The sequence below is a fragment of the Xyrauchen texanus genome, chromosome 7, assembly GCF_025860055.1.
Source record: "Xyrauchen texanus isolate HMW12.3.18 chromosome 7, RBS_HiC_50CHRs, whole genome shotgun sequence".
NCBI classification, from domain to species: Eukaryota; Metazoa; Chordata; class Actinopteri; order Cypriniformes; family Catostomidae; genus Xyrauchen; species Xyrauchen texanus.
Window position 1 is genome coordinate 27,110,686 of NC_068282.1, and position 15,132 is coordinate 27,125,817.

The 15,132-nt window shown below is 37.9% G+C and overlaps 1 protein-coding gene across 1 annotated transcript in view; it reads right to left on the reverse strand.

Annotated features, from left to right (window-relative positions):
- The window catches only part of LOC127646822 (solute carrier organic anion transporter family member 2A1-like), a 33,767-nt gene extending 19,396 nt beyond the window's left edge, over positions 1–14,371 (reverse strand). The window contains exons 1-2 of the mRNA XM_052130727.1: positions 14,243–14,371; positions 552–689 (exon numbers count right to left, since the gene is read on the reverse strand). Coding sequence (XP_051986687.1) covers positions 552–689; positions 14,243–14,302 — 198 coding nt within the window. The 5' untranslated portion in view covers positions 14,303–14,371. The remainder of the gene's footprint in view (positions 1–551; positions 690–14,242) is intronic.
- Between the last annotated feature and the right edge of the window lie 761 nt (positions 14,372–15,132).

The following is a 15,132-nucleotide window of genomic DNA, read 5'->3' on the forward strand; positions in this document are numbered from 1 at the left end:
TTAGGTTAATTCTTTAAACTCATCAATTCACAAAACAACAACAACAACAACAAAAACAACAACAACAACATGACACACTCATTGATGTTCAACAGCTAACAGCGAACTGGAAGAAAGGTAGCAAGAAAGAAAATACTTGTACAGATTAAATGCCATCACATTTAGATTTCAGTTTCCAAAATTAGAGAATTTCAAAATTAAATAAATAAAATAAAAATACATCTTAAATCAGACAAAGTTGGATTGCTGGACTTGTTTGTTTTAGATGGTCTCCCAGCCTGGTTAAGGTGGTCTTTAGCTGGTCTAGACAGTCCCAGTTTCATCAAACTAGTGTTTAGCTAGTAGGCCAGCTGGTCTCCCAGACTGAACATCTGACAAGTGCTCAAATCCCCACTAAAACCAGCAATACAGACCAGCTTAAGCAGCTTGGCCAGGCTAGGAGTCAAAGCCTGGTGGTCCACTCTTTAATCACAATGGCTCCACTAGAGTAGATTTCAACCAAGCTAAAGATTAAAAATTCTCATTGGCTAATAGTGTGAAGTGTCCAGTACCTCATGGAGTGAAGAAATGGTTCCTGAGGAAAGGCTATCCAGGCCAAAGCGTCTCTCTATTGTGGTGATGGTGCTCTTGAAATAAGAGCTGTACAAGAGTTGAGTGAGCTGGAGCAAGCCATGACACAACACAAAGATCTGCATGAAGACAGAACAACAAGAATGTACAAGAATGGTCGGGTTATTAACAAATTATTATTAATTTATAATCAAGTTTACTAAATGTGCTCATATGATTAAATGTTCTCAATGTTCTGTGATCTAAACAAGTGCATTCATCAATATGATGTTGCAGTCACATGGGAGTTATTAGAAAATGCAGATGTTTGGATCTAAACAACAGCTTAAAATAGAATCGACTGGTCTTAGTTTGTCTCCCAAATTCCAGTCTGGTCAGGCTGTGAATCAAACTGTAGAGATGAATCACAACAGAGCTCCTGCAACCCTCTACGAACACATTGGAGAAAGAATCACTATTGGCTTATATCTTTTTTTTTTTTTTTAAGTCTGTTGATGACATGTAAGCATAAAGAAACTGAAAAATATATTAAGCAAGCCATTGTAATCACATTATAGCTCTATTATAAATTTTACATTTTTAAATTACTATTAATTAATATGATGTCACAGTTTGAAATTACACACACATTTTTAACACAAAATATTCACAAGGTTGCAACCTAATAATGAAAACAGGATTATGCATATACAATTAGGTAAGTGAAAAAAAACATTAGGTTTATGGGGCAGGGCTATACACAGGTTTTTACCAAACCCCTGCACAGATCCTGAAAGAGCCTATATGATAAATTCTTCAAAAGGTACAGTGTTTGATGAAGTTAAAATATTTCATAATGTATGATTGCCACTTTAAATATTTAGATATTTAAACATTTCTTACACTTACAAAATGTTGTATCATGTTTGTTTAAATACAGTACTGTGCAAATGTTTTAGGCACTTAAGATGGTTCACAAAAACATTTGTCTTAAGATGGTTATTTATATCTTCATATTTAGTGTGTCAACAGGAAAAATTTATTTTAGACACCCAAACATTACTTTTGCAAATAGAAAAGATTAGAATAGAAGAACAGGGCACTCTGCAAGAGATGGCATTGCCCCCACAGAGCCCCCCACTGAACATCGAGTCAGTCTGGGATTACATGAAGAGACAGTGGTGTCACGCGAGGGTTGGACATGTGCGTCCTGGCTTGCAGATCCGCTGAGGGAGACAGGCCCCAAACAATTCTGGCCAAATTTCTGAGATCATCTGATAAAGATCTCATGCTATGCGAGGTGAGGAATGAAGGAAATCTTTCGTGGAAAACCACAGCATTTTCTTGTTTCCAGACTTTGCGATTTCAACAAGAGAGAAACATAATCGATTCAAGGAATGCAAGAAACTCTTACATCAACGGAAGATTGCTTTTGCACTGATGTTTCCAGCCAAATTTAGAATAGATACTAAGGATGGTCACAAAATATTTACATGCCCACAGAAAGCATCGTCTTCTATAGAGACAATGGCGTGAGTAAGCCACTTGGTGTTTCTCATGTGGCCCCCAAGAGAGCTTGTCTCGCTGAACATACACTTGACTGTCTGAGGAAGCCTTTCTTGATTCTTTTTGTGCTGGTTCTGCCTAGTGGCTAAAGATTGTTTTGTGGAATAATACTCCTTCGGGAAAGTTGTGGATGAATCTGCTCGTTCTTTGTGCTTATGCCTCCTATTGGCTGGAGTTTGTTTTGTGGAGTATTTTTTGCAGGACATTGGAAGAATTAAGTCATCTGCTGCACTTATGAAACAGCCGGCTCACTGAACATTCCTTTGTCTGCCTGAGGAAACAGAATTGTTTTGGTTTCGCCAAGTGGCTGGAGTTTGTTTTGTGGAGGAACACACCTTTGATACAATTTAGTGAATTATTCTATATGTTCTTTGTGTTTATTCTGCCTATTGTCTAAAGTTTGTTGTATAGATTATCTTCTAATTCTGTATCACAAAATGTGTACAGAAGCACCAGACTCTGGCGGCAAAGATGTCACAGGGACTCTCGTAGGCGTACATAGACTGTTTGAGTTTAGAGGGATGGACACAGGTTGGCTCTCATGTGCAGGGTTAATGAGCATGTTTTTCAGAACAATTTGGGAATATATGTTTTCTTTAGTGGTGGATCAAGTAAGAGCAGGGGAGTCATTACATTGATAAGTAAACATCTACAATTCAAATGTCTCAAACAGTTTAAAGATAAAATAAGAGGAGTCATTATTGTTTTAGCAGAAATTCAGGGGCATAGATTGATTTTGGCTAATATTTCCACACCGAATGCTGATGATCAGGGCTTTCTTATAGATCTTGAAGGGATGATGCAAACTGCTGGCACCCCTCATGATATACTATTGGGAGGAGATTTTAATCTATTGATGGACTCAGTCCTTGATCATGGTGAAGCAAAAGTGCGCAAGCCCCATAGAGTCCCTCATTTCATCTGTTGTTGATTGTTCAATTGGAAACATCTTAGTCTCAGATCACGCACTGCTGAGTTTAGAGGTGTTGCCACATATAGAGAAAAATAAATAATATACTTGGTGCTTTAATGTACCTCTTTTGCAAAATCCTGATTTTCAACATATGTTAAAGGCTGAAATCAATGATTATTTGGAGAACAACTGGCCCTCAGTTTCCTCTGTAGGTGTGGTTTGGGAGGAACTCGGCATTTCATAGGAGTTGGATCATACATTATGCCTCATTCATCAAAAATCAAAAGAACGAGAAATTGTGGTGTTGGAAGTGAATATTAAAAGTGCCAAGGGAGAGCTGAAGCCCTAAATGTCGTCTGATGGGCTCAGAGAATTGACCCGATTGAAATATAGATATAATACTATTTTGTCACGGATGGTGGAGTTTTGGTTATTCAGGACAAGACAGTCATACTTTGAGTCGGGGGACAAAGCAGGGAAGCTTTTGAATAGCTATATTAAGCAGAGAGAGTCTTTTTCTACCATTCCCTCAGTGAAATCTGCAGGTGGTGAAATATTTATCATGGCCATTGATATTAACAATACTTTTAAAGAAATCTATCTTGATCTTTACAGTTTCACATCTACGATGAAGATATTAGAAACTTTGTGAAACCATTAGAACTCTCTAAACTGACGACTTATTTTCTAAAATTATCTTGATTCTGAAATAACCTTAGAGGAGCTGTAATTAAGGTCTTGCCTACAGGCAAGGCTCTGGGGCCAGATGGCTTTGCCACTGAATTTTTAGATCTTATGCTCAGAACTGGCTCTACTTTTTTTAGAGGTTCATACGGAATCAGCAAAGAATGGAAAGCTTCCTCCAACCATGACAATGCCGGACACCCGGCAGGGTTGCCCTCTTTCCCTATATTGTTCTGTCTTGCCCTGGAACCATTAGCAGCCACGATAAGAAAGGAGGATGATTTTCCAGGAGTGGTGGCGGGAAGTGTGCCGCATAAGCTTTGGCTTTACGCAGATTATATTTTATTATTTGTCTCCAACCCTACTAGATCTATGCCTTAACTCCACAGAATTATTAATTCCTTTTCTAAGTTCCCGGGATACAGAGTCAGTTGATCTAAATGCCAGTCAGAAGATGGAGATACAACCCATACTTTATTTTACAAACATTTTTATGAGAACTCTGAAGTAGTTTAAGAAGTTCTGGAGAAAAAAAAAATTCAAATTGTAATATAAATGTTTCACATTATTAATGTCACTGGCGACCTGTCCAGGGTGTCCCCCGCCTTTCGCCCAATGTTAGCTGGGATAGGCTCCAGCCCCCCGCGACCCTGTACACAGGATAAGCGGTTGACGATGGATGGATGGATGGATTATTAATGTCCTGACTATACATTGTGATCAGTTGAATGCCACATTGGTGAATAAAAGTACCAATTTCTTTCCAAAATCTGTACATTATTCCAAACTTTTGGCTGCCAGTGTACATGTAAAAATATTTATTGTACAAGTTCTCAAATTCAGCTTTTGAGTTTTGCAACATGTTTTACCTTACAACAGATATCCAACAGGTGCTTACACTGGTCTGTAGCATGCTTTGAAATGGAGAATGTTTAGAAAAAACAGTCTGTGAAAATCCAGGGCATGCTGAGTGACTCCAGCCAGGTCTCATAAGCAACCAAATTGGCCTGGTTGCTAGGGAGGGTAGAGTCACATGGGTTAATCTCCTCGTGGTCACTATAATGTTGTTCTCCCTCTCGGTGGGGCGCGTGGTGAGTTGTGCGTGGATGCCGCGGAGAATAGCGTGAAGCTTCCACATGCGCTATGTAAGGCTGGGCGATATGTAAAAAAAAATTTGCATGATATTCTTTTTCATTTAATTCGATATCGATATTTATCATGATATTCAATCACATTTGCATTTTTTTTTTATTTCCAAAAAAAGAAGAGAAAACAAAATCCTAAACAGTCTAAATAGTCTTTACAAAACTGTGTTGGGGCCCAGACACCGCCAATGCAGTGGTGTCTGAGGGATCTTCTATGAAAATATTACAATATTTTAAAGAGCTTATCAGTTGAGTACAGTTGGATATGAATGTTATAAGATGATCTGTTCATTTTGAATCATAATGAAGGTATATATATATATATATATAAGCAATATCTCATGAGCAAGAGTGCAATATGGCCCTACATCAGCACTGCTGTGATTCGCCACAGGCACGAGGCCATAAGCCGAGTGCCGTAGGTAATGAATGAACGAGTAAATTAAAAAAAAATAGAAAAAAACGAGTACGGTCATAACAACGCATTTGTTTATGGAACTACTTTCTTACACGACGAATCAGAATCTACCGTTGCTGGTTCAAAACAAATTATGCGTCCAAGCCTCCATTAGTAATTAAAAAAGTTCACTTCAGAAATAGTATCATGGCTTGTGCTGTTTCTAACAAGTTATTGGATAAACAAGGATAGACGGCTGGATGTATGGAATGATTTTCCATACATCTCTTTCCATACTGTGAGTGACGTCTCTTCCCAAGACAAACACGCCCCATAGCATAATCCCACCCTTGACCCTGATTGACAGGTTTCCGTGTAAGGCATCAATGGAAATACTAAGGGAATTAGTATTCCATTTGAGTTTTAGCTGGCTACATACGCAACGCTGAGAAAGTGAAAAAGCAGACGTGGTAATTGAAATTGCTATTTAAATATGACAGGGCAAAAACTCGTAAGATATGGGAAACACAGTTGCAAATGGACTTTGCTTTTCCATTTGAAATCTGGCAGTCACTGTGCATTCGCTTAAACGAAAATGCAAACGGTAATGCGCAATTTGCAATTGCGTTTGGATTATGTCACATTTTATGCGTCCACAAATTGAAAACGCAATTGCAAATAAAATTTGCAATTCCTTTTGAATAATGTCCGGAAAATCATTCCATATGGATGTGTGCATGTGTGTATGAGAGAGAGAGAATGAGAGAGATAGAGCGTGTGCAATCACCTGTTGCCACACCCAATCAGATATTTATCAGTGAGCTTTCTCAGTGGAAAATAGACATCCAAGCGTGGGTATTCCTCACTATTTTGCGGTAGCCAGTGTGCAAGAGTCATTCACTATAGAAACAGTGATGCCATTTTAAACACATGTATCCAATGTGGAATTTCTGATAATAAGTAAGCACTTGAGTTCTGTAATAAATCAGTTTTTTGTGTCTCTCAGCATGAGCCTGAAGTTGTCTGTTTAAAGCCGTTTAAAGCTATTTCCTAGCTTTGGTAATGTTTTAGTAATAAAAGCCATCACAGAGCGCAGTTATATGTAAACAATGACTGAAGGATTCACTTTACGTCACCAACTGGCTCATATTATACACAAAAATTATCTTTTGCCACCACCTGCTGGCTAACATATGTAATTTAAAAAATAAAGCCACTCCTTACAGATACACTTTAGTTTAGAACAGCATGAACGCGGAGTGATACACACACAGTGAAACATCCCGTTGCTGATGCTGTCACACCATCAGTGCTCATGGAACGTCTCTCTAACTGTGGTATATTGTCACAAACGCCCACGAAGGTGCCTCCTCGATCGGCCAAAGGAGATCCGATTCACCTGAGTTCTAATTACCCACATACCGGGCTTAATTAATCCACAGCTGATCTCCATTCATCTCCCTCTATTTAAGCTACACGCAGTCACACACTCACTGCGAAGTCTTGTTTGTTCCGGCTACACTACTGAGCGTTCTAGTTACTATCCCTGTTGATTATCTGCTTTCCGACCTTGCTTTCCCTTCTGACTATGATTGATTGCTGCCTACCTACCTGAACTCTTGCCCGCCTCTACGTATTGCCATTTGCTGCCTGCCCTGACATTCTGCCTGCTTCACTACGCTCTCAGCCTGCCTACGATTGCCCTGCTTCCCCATTGCTTGACCATTGCCTGTTCATATCTGTAAGTTCAATAAAGAAACTGCTTATGGATCCCAACTTACCTGAGTCTGTGTTACATATATATTACATTAAAATTATTTTCATATTCCTTTACATACAGATATCTAAGTATGGGGGCATAGAAGCCCTTGTGACTGAGGAATGATACTGTATGGGGGTTCAGGGGTATCTCCAGAGAGAAACTTTTGAAAATGTAAAAGTCTGAATGGACAATTTTTCTATTTTCATTAAAGTGAGAAAGACTAGGCTACAAACCAGTAATTGTTTTGTCTTTCATCTTTGTCAGAGATTATGAAATCTGAATAATTTCACAAAATTAGAAATCTATTTGTTTAATTATTAAAGGCTTGGAACATGCTGATTTATAAAACTACATTTGGAAAGAAAAAACTTTATTGTCTAAAGGCACTCTGGAAACATGCACCTCATGTCTACGCAGATGTGGGGAAACACACGTCTAGATGTAGAACACAGGCTAAATATCAAAAATGACTCAAAAGCTTATCGTCGATATCATGGAGTTTATTTATCGTGATAAATATTGATATTGTTTTATCGCCCTGCCCTAGCAACATGTCTCCGCTGTAACGCGCCCCAACAAGACACGTGATAAGATGTGCGGTTTGTCGATCTCAGACACGGAGGCAACTGAGATTCATCCTCTGCAACCCGGATTGAGGCAAGTCACTACGCCTCCAGGAGGTCTTAGAGCGCATTGGGGATTCAAAGTTGACGTTGTTAAATGCAATGTAAAAGTAAATATCATGGCTCTAAAGCGATGTGACTAAAGCGATGGTGACACCGCAATCCACTACAATTCAAGAACCACTCCAGCCAAATAAGATTAATTTCCTTCCGATTGCACGCTCATGAGACATGCAGTGGAAGGATTTTAGTGCTAAAGTTCTACCGGGGTATAACCCCTTGCTGGGACCACTGAAATGCATTAGCAAAACTAGTAAGATACTACATGACGACATGCAATTTAAAACCCCTGCTGAGAAGATCACCTTAGACCAGAATTAATTCCATGCCGGTCCAGGACTACATGTCCCAAAATCTTCATGAGCCTAAGTAGATTGTAGAAATGGTATCTACGATCAACTTAAGCTTGAAATGCTTTTGGGAAACACAGCAGAGGCTGGTTTTGAGCTGGTCTAGCCGGTGGTCCAGCACAGCCATGTTGTTTACCAGCAGAACTAAAAGCTGCTTGACCTAGGACATCTCACTGGTTATATTAGTTAAGAAGCCTGTAGGACACACCATCATACCAGAATCCCATGTTGGTAACCAGCATCCAAAACACAGCACAACAGCTGGTGGCCAGCTATGCAGATTTTTTTAGCAGGGACAACACATCAGAGCTAGTCATATATACTTCTTGTAATGGTTGGCAAATTAGATGATTTTTTTTTTTAACAGTTTGTTCACTTCTCTCTCAAGAAGTCCTAGACGACAAGCCAGAAATGCAGTGGAAATAGAGGCTCATAAATTTGACTGTTTCCCTAGTAGAGAAATGCATTGTAGCAGCTCCCATATAATATGATGCTATTTTTTTGGTTTTGAAGACGTCATGAGCAGAAGCAGAGTAAAATTTGCAGAGGTCTCAGAGGTATGAAGCAACCTGATGGGGCATGTAGAGATCTGGACTGGATTTCCTACACAAACACAAGATATAAATCCATCTCATCAAGTCCCTGCCAGCTCTCTACTGATGCAGGAAAATTTTTCAGACATAATTCAGCTTCTAGAACAGCTAATGCTCCCATTAAAGCTTGGGCTTTATGGTTTGTTAGCACACATAATAGCATCTTGTTTCATTCTTGTTTTTCAGCAAAGGGGCTTTTAATTATGGAAATATTTTTAATAGGCTGTGCCCACTAAAGCCACCCAAATAATTGCCTTTGTTAGACGTTTGAATGGCAGCTCTGTGCCTCTTTCTGCCTCAGTGGCAATACCAGTTTCGACTCAGGATCTCCAGCTTGAACTATTCTTTTGGCAGAAGTTTGTCTGGATCCTTTCACATTTAATGTTGCAAAGAATCTCATGCAGATATCTAGTTTTTGTTATTTTCTCAAGGCTCACTGGTAGACTGAAGCCAATACTATGAGCAATCTATCTCCAGGGGCCATTAAACAATGAGGTGAATGCATGAGATGTACTATAACAAGGGCACATTACTACTTTGCATACACTATAGGTGGTCACAAAAGTGCAAGCAATAGCAAATGTGTGGAGCATAACTCAAAACAAGGTCCTAAGTAAATAACAGCTGGAAAGTTCATCAGTGTGTACAGTTATTTCCACACAGCAATCGTAAAATCACAAAACAGTTCAGCAATTTACAGGAGTGACGACCACATTCTATAACCAAATTAACTCCCGAAAAATTGCAGTACGATTGTATTTAATAGAACATTTAAGTTGGCGTATATTTAATAATTTAACAAAATTTTAAATGTTTTGTGGTTAGGGTTGTTTGGGGTAAGTGTAGGGTTGCTGTGGGACTCTGGTCTGGGGCGAGTGAGTGTGTAGTGAGCTTGTACTAATTTTGCAGAGCACAGACAGACCATTCTTGTTTTTTTTAGCTGTACAGGATGTAATACAGTGAAGAGGAATGCATAATTTATAAACTGTACCGGCCAAACCAAACCCCAAACCTAAATCTAAACATAAGCGAGAGCCAGAGAGTCAAAATGTAATGTTGGAGGAAAAAATGCAACCTCTGAAGCACGCTGATCACTGATTATGCGAACACGATTACTTCCTGCTTTGCTTTCAATGCAGGATCAGAACCAGGGTCGCTCACACTACCACAAGTGGAGGTAAACACACTGGAGCCAATGCAAAAATGTCTTATGGGAGATTGCGCTTGACAGTGAGCGTGCATAATGTGGTGGTCCTAGAGTTTTGAAACTCTCTGAAACAACATGCCATGTGATCTTGTTGACCAGTTACCTGATTATTCCTATGAGGGATAATTATTTACTAACTTGCTAGATACCGTGCATTAATAACCCATATAGGTTGTATAAAAGTCATGCAGGTGTAATCACTTATGCTTATTTACATGTACAACAGAAAAAAGAGGTTTTGTCATCATTTATTATGCATTTGTTTCCAACTTGAATACGTGATATGTCATAATAACGAATGCCCAATTTCGACATAGGAGCTATCCAGATGCACTTAAATTTTTCAAAGGTAGCATATGATCACCAGATTTGGTTCCCCCCACACTTTCACCCAGTGCACCTCATGACTGGTTCACTTAAATTGTACACCAAGCATGATGTTCCTCATCCTACAGATACTCAAACTCTTTCTATAAATGTGCCGAAAGGCAGTTCATGTCATCCGTCCAGACCTGGATCACTCGACCCCTCCTCAGCAGCCATTGTGCTACATGAGGAATCCTGCTGAGTAAAGAGAATCAAAGGAAGAACTGACTTTGATGTCTCAACATAGATCTCTGCACTGCTATCATGTGCGAAAGGAGCCATTAGTCAGACATTTCTGGATTTCCTGAGGTTATAAAACTGAAACAGAGAAAGAAAATAAGTCCAAAGTCCCAGTCATGTTTGCCCATCCTGTGCACCAGAGCCACAATAACAGCAGGAGACTGGTTCAGAAACTGTTTTTCTTTGAGATGAAACAAGCACAGTCTGTTGCTGTATACAACAATGGGTGGAGGGGCATGTTCCACATCGAAGTTAAAAGGCACTGCAGATCACAATAATATATTTAGTCATGACAAACATTTTAACGACTGCAATTATCAAATGCCTCTTGAGGCTTGAGTTGTGTTAGAATTTGTATACTGTCAATTTGTACTGCATCTGAAGTTCTTCTTTACCACTAAAGGTGCAGTCACACTAGACTGTGTGCTCCATTCGCTCCCATTCAAATGCACCAGTGGATGTGCACGTATGCTATCCCGCTATACCAGTTGGTCATCTAGGTATTTTTCGCCTACCGTTTTATTAATACTGGGGTTTCGGACATCCTATTTATTTTGTATACCGCTTTTGGCATACTACTGTATTTACAGTATTAGTGAAGTAAGCAAATTTGGATGCGGGGAACAGGTACGCCTGAGATAATTACGAACTTGGTGTAAGCTGCTTGAATTCACATATTTATACATTGAATTTGTACAAACAAAATCTCGCAAATGGGACACTAAAAGCTAGCAGTTTTCAGCAAAGCTTCATTTACATAAAATCAGAAGTTTTTCTACCTTAATGTATTACAGATTCATAATTTCTTTGTCCAAGCAAAAGAGTAAATGATCCTCTGCATGACATAAAACGCTGAAGACTGTGCATACTGCCAAGAGCAAATCACTGGATGATAAAACAAGTTCAAATCTGAGACAAAAGTAAGATTAATGTTTAGAGTATTTACTTTTTCCTCATTTCATTGTGAGCAAGTACAATCTTATGCTGACCTCTAGCCTAAATAAATGACGCTCCCTCTCAAAGAACTTGCAAATAACAAGCTCAGCAAAAACAATGTAATAATTTTTTAATTCCAGCCTGTATTCAACAAAACTAAGGTTTAATGCCTGAGATCTCTTTATCAGACATTTTGTAATAAGCTCCATGCAGGCTCCATGCAGAAAGAAGTTGCAAAACCAATACTTACAAAATATTTGAAAGCCTGCCAACAATATAATAATAATAATAAACTGGTAATGTTTAAACAACTGTCAAAACTGCTAGTCCGAATGCACCATTAAACATATCTAAAAAGGTTTCAGGTAGTGAAAACTGAGATGTACAGGCCAAGTACGCTGAACAACATGTTCTACACCTTCTTTCAACATACGTCATCACAACTTGACTCACTCCTGATGTACAAAAACACAAATACACACATATTTCACATGAGTAGAAATGCTCCATTGGTTAGACTCAAGTATTCAATACACATAGACATACAGTACTGTGCAAATGTTTTAGGCACTGGTGAAAAATGTTGCACAGTAAGGATGTCTTCAAAAATAATGCCATAAATTGTTTTAATTTATCAATTAATATCATGCAGAGTCCAGTAAACATAAAAAAGCAAAATCAATATTTGATGTGACCACCTTTGCCTTCAAAACAGCACCAATTCTCCTAGGTACTCCTGGACACATTTGGTCTTGGTTGTTGGCTGATAGGATATTCCAAGTTTTTTGGAGAATTTTTCACAGTTCTTCTATCTGTTTCTATTGCTTCTCTCTCTCTCTCCATTTAGTCCCAGACTGACTCGATGTTCAGTAGGGGGTCTGTGGGCGCCATGCCATCTGTTGAAGGGTTCCCTGTTCTTCTATTCTAATCTATTCTATTTACAAAAGTAATGTTTGGGAGTCTAAAATGTATATTTCCTATTGACACACTAAAGCTGAAGATATTCATTACTATCTTAAGATAAATGTTTTTGTGAAACATATTATGTGCTTATAAGACTTTTGCACATTACTGTACATGCAACACTCTCACACCCTTACTGCAAACATATAAAGTTGGGTTGGTAACACACTAAGTTAGTGCATTTGTGAGGTGAGTGTGTTTGTGTCTCACAAGATGCAGAATGTACAATAAACACCAAAGGGTTACACTAGAGCTCTATAAAGACACCAGCAACACAACAACTCACAAACCAAAGGCTTTGAATATACATATACATCTTTGTTGATTTGGGACTGTGTGAGCCTTCTCTCTTCTACTTCTACTTTCTTCTCTTTCAACATATTGTGCCCTAATGAGGGCAACTAGAGCAGAATGGGGAAAACTAAACAGATCTTGACTTCTGTATAAGTATGTGTATCATATCAAACTGTCTTGGCTATTCCATTTACAAACAGCCCTCTTCATTGGAACAGGAAACACAATTGCTTTAATACTGTGCTTATTTAGTCTACACTCATTGTTACAGTAATGCGCCACCATTTGTATCAATAATTTATCACAATTATACAACAGATTTTATGAAGGTGTGAAGGAATTTCATGCGCAAACAAGGAACTGCTATTCAAGTGATGTCAAACCAACCATGACAGTGAAGATCGGTGTATCGCAATGAAAGTACAACATTTTATTTATAAACAAGATGGATTTAAAAAAAGTGAAGAGATATCTGAACCCACAATAATAAATTACAAATCCACAAATGTCTGGCAAATCCAAGTTGAAATAGTTTTGACACTTCAAAGTAGTTACTCTATATCACAAAACACAAGCCTGTGGTCATGGAGTACATCTCAAAACAATCTTTTTCACTCAAACACCATAATTAAACATCAAAAGCATGACAGAGATAATGGGTGAGAAGACAGCACCATATATTTGTCTAGAAGCTCTACATTCCACGCACATTTGCTTATAGAACTAAAACTTGTATGACTGCACATAATGCTGTACTTCAGTGAAGCAAAGCTCCTGGGAAGCCACCTGATATACAAACTGCCCTTTGGCCTGGGTTCTCATTCTGAGTGTCTAATACCGTTCATAGCAGCTTCAGGCTGAACAAGGTCTATAAGAATGTGCAAATGCTGCTTTCCTGATTTAGTTTTAAAATGGCTATAATAATATAATATTTAATATAACTATTTAAAATTCTGCATAACAATCAGTATTTTACAAATATAAGAGTCATAAAATAAACAAGCAAGACTATATACGTAGCATAAAACTATAGATCAGATCCACAGCAGTGAAATCATTATCAGTCATACATTTTCACTATGCAGCTCATCAGATGTCCAGAAAAAAGGATGATGGATTGTAAACGGCAAGACTAATTTAAAAGGGACTTTAGCATCCTAGAGCTGGCCACACAATGTCTTGATGGTTAGAATATTAAGATTGTATTTAATTTGAACCAATAAAACCTGCTATATTATTAGAACTCATTAAAGACAAAAGTTCAGGTTCGAAGTTCAAAAGAAGCGATAAACATTCTGATAGCACAAATAATAACATAATGTACCACAATTCCCATCACCACCTTCAGTTATAACAACAACAGCAAGTGTAAGTTGCTTTAATAAAAATCTCTTAAAAGATCAATATCCAAATGAAAACGGTCACTTATTACAAATTATTAATTATAATTACATGATAAAACAGTGTCTACTATAAAAGTCTACAACTTAATCTGATATTATAATAATTTGGAGCATTGATACATAAATTATAATAATTTAGAGCATTGCTACATACAATATTAAGAACAATAAAATAATAATAACAAGTTTACCTTTAGGTTAGAAAACAACGCTGGCTTGGTTTTTTTTATATCTTTGGCGTATATCTCCATGTTTCACACAGGTGAAGTAGCCTGTTCAGAAAGTTTCATGAGGAATGAACAAGACACGTTTCCTTCTTGTTCATCGACTTTGGTAATATATGCCTTTAATCTGTGATGTAATTAGACCCCGCCCACAAAACCCACGACTCCGCCCACAACTCCACGCGCGATTGTTTTGGTGACCTTTCTCCATTTGAAATACGTAGATATAATTTCTTCATACATGAAAGTCTGCGGTGTCTCGTTAAGGGAGCTGTGCAAACATTCTCATATTTCGTAAAACAGGTAACGACAAACACAACGTTATTGTAATACTTCGACTATATTAAACAGGAGCAGAACAGGAGAGAAAAGTTACTCGCAGCGCAAATATTGTACAGTATACTCACGTTTGCTCTTCTTTTTAACGAATTATTTATCTTAAATATCGTTATCTTTTATTAATAAATTATCTACATTATAACAACACTAAAGATAAGACTGGCATGTAGCAAGTGACAAGAACTATGTGGATTGTGGAAAGTTTCTGGAACGATAAAGATGATGATTAAGCACATTTCCAAATGTTTTAATTGCAAATTGACAAATGCACCAAGAAATGATGCTGCTTTGGCAGCAGGAGAGGACCTACACAATATTAGGAGGGTGGTTTCAATATTGTGGCTGATTGGTGTGTGTGTGTGTGTGTGTATATATATATATATATATATATATATATATATATATATATATATATATATATATATTTACTGTTTGCTCTGTCAAAGATAAAAGTGCATACATTTAAATATAAGTGTTCATACATGGCAAACCTGCCACAGATAAAAGGCTGCAATGAC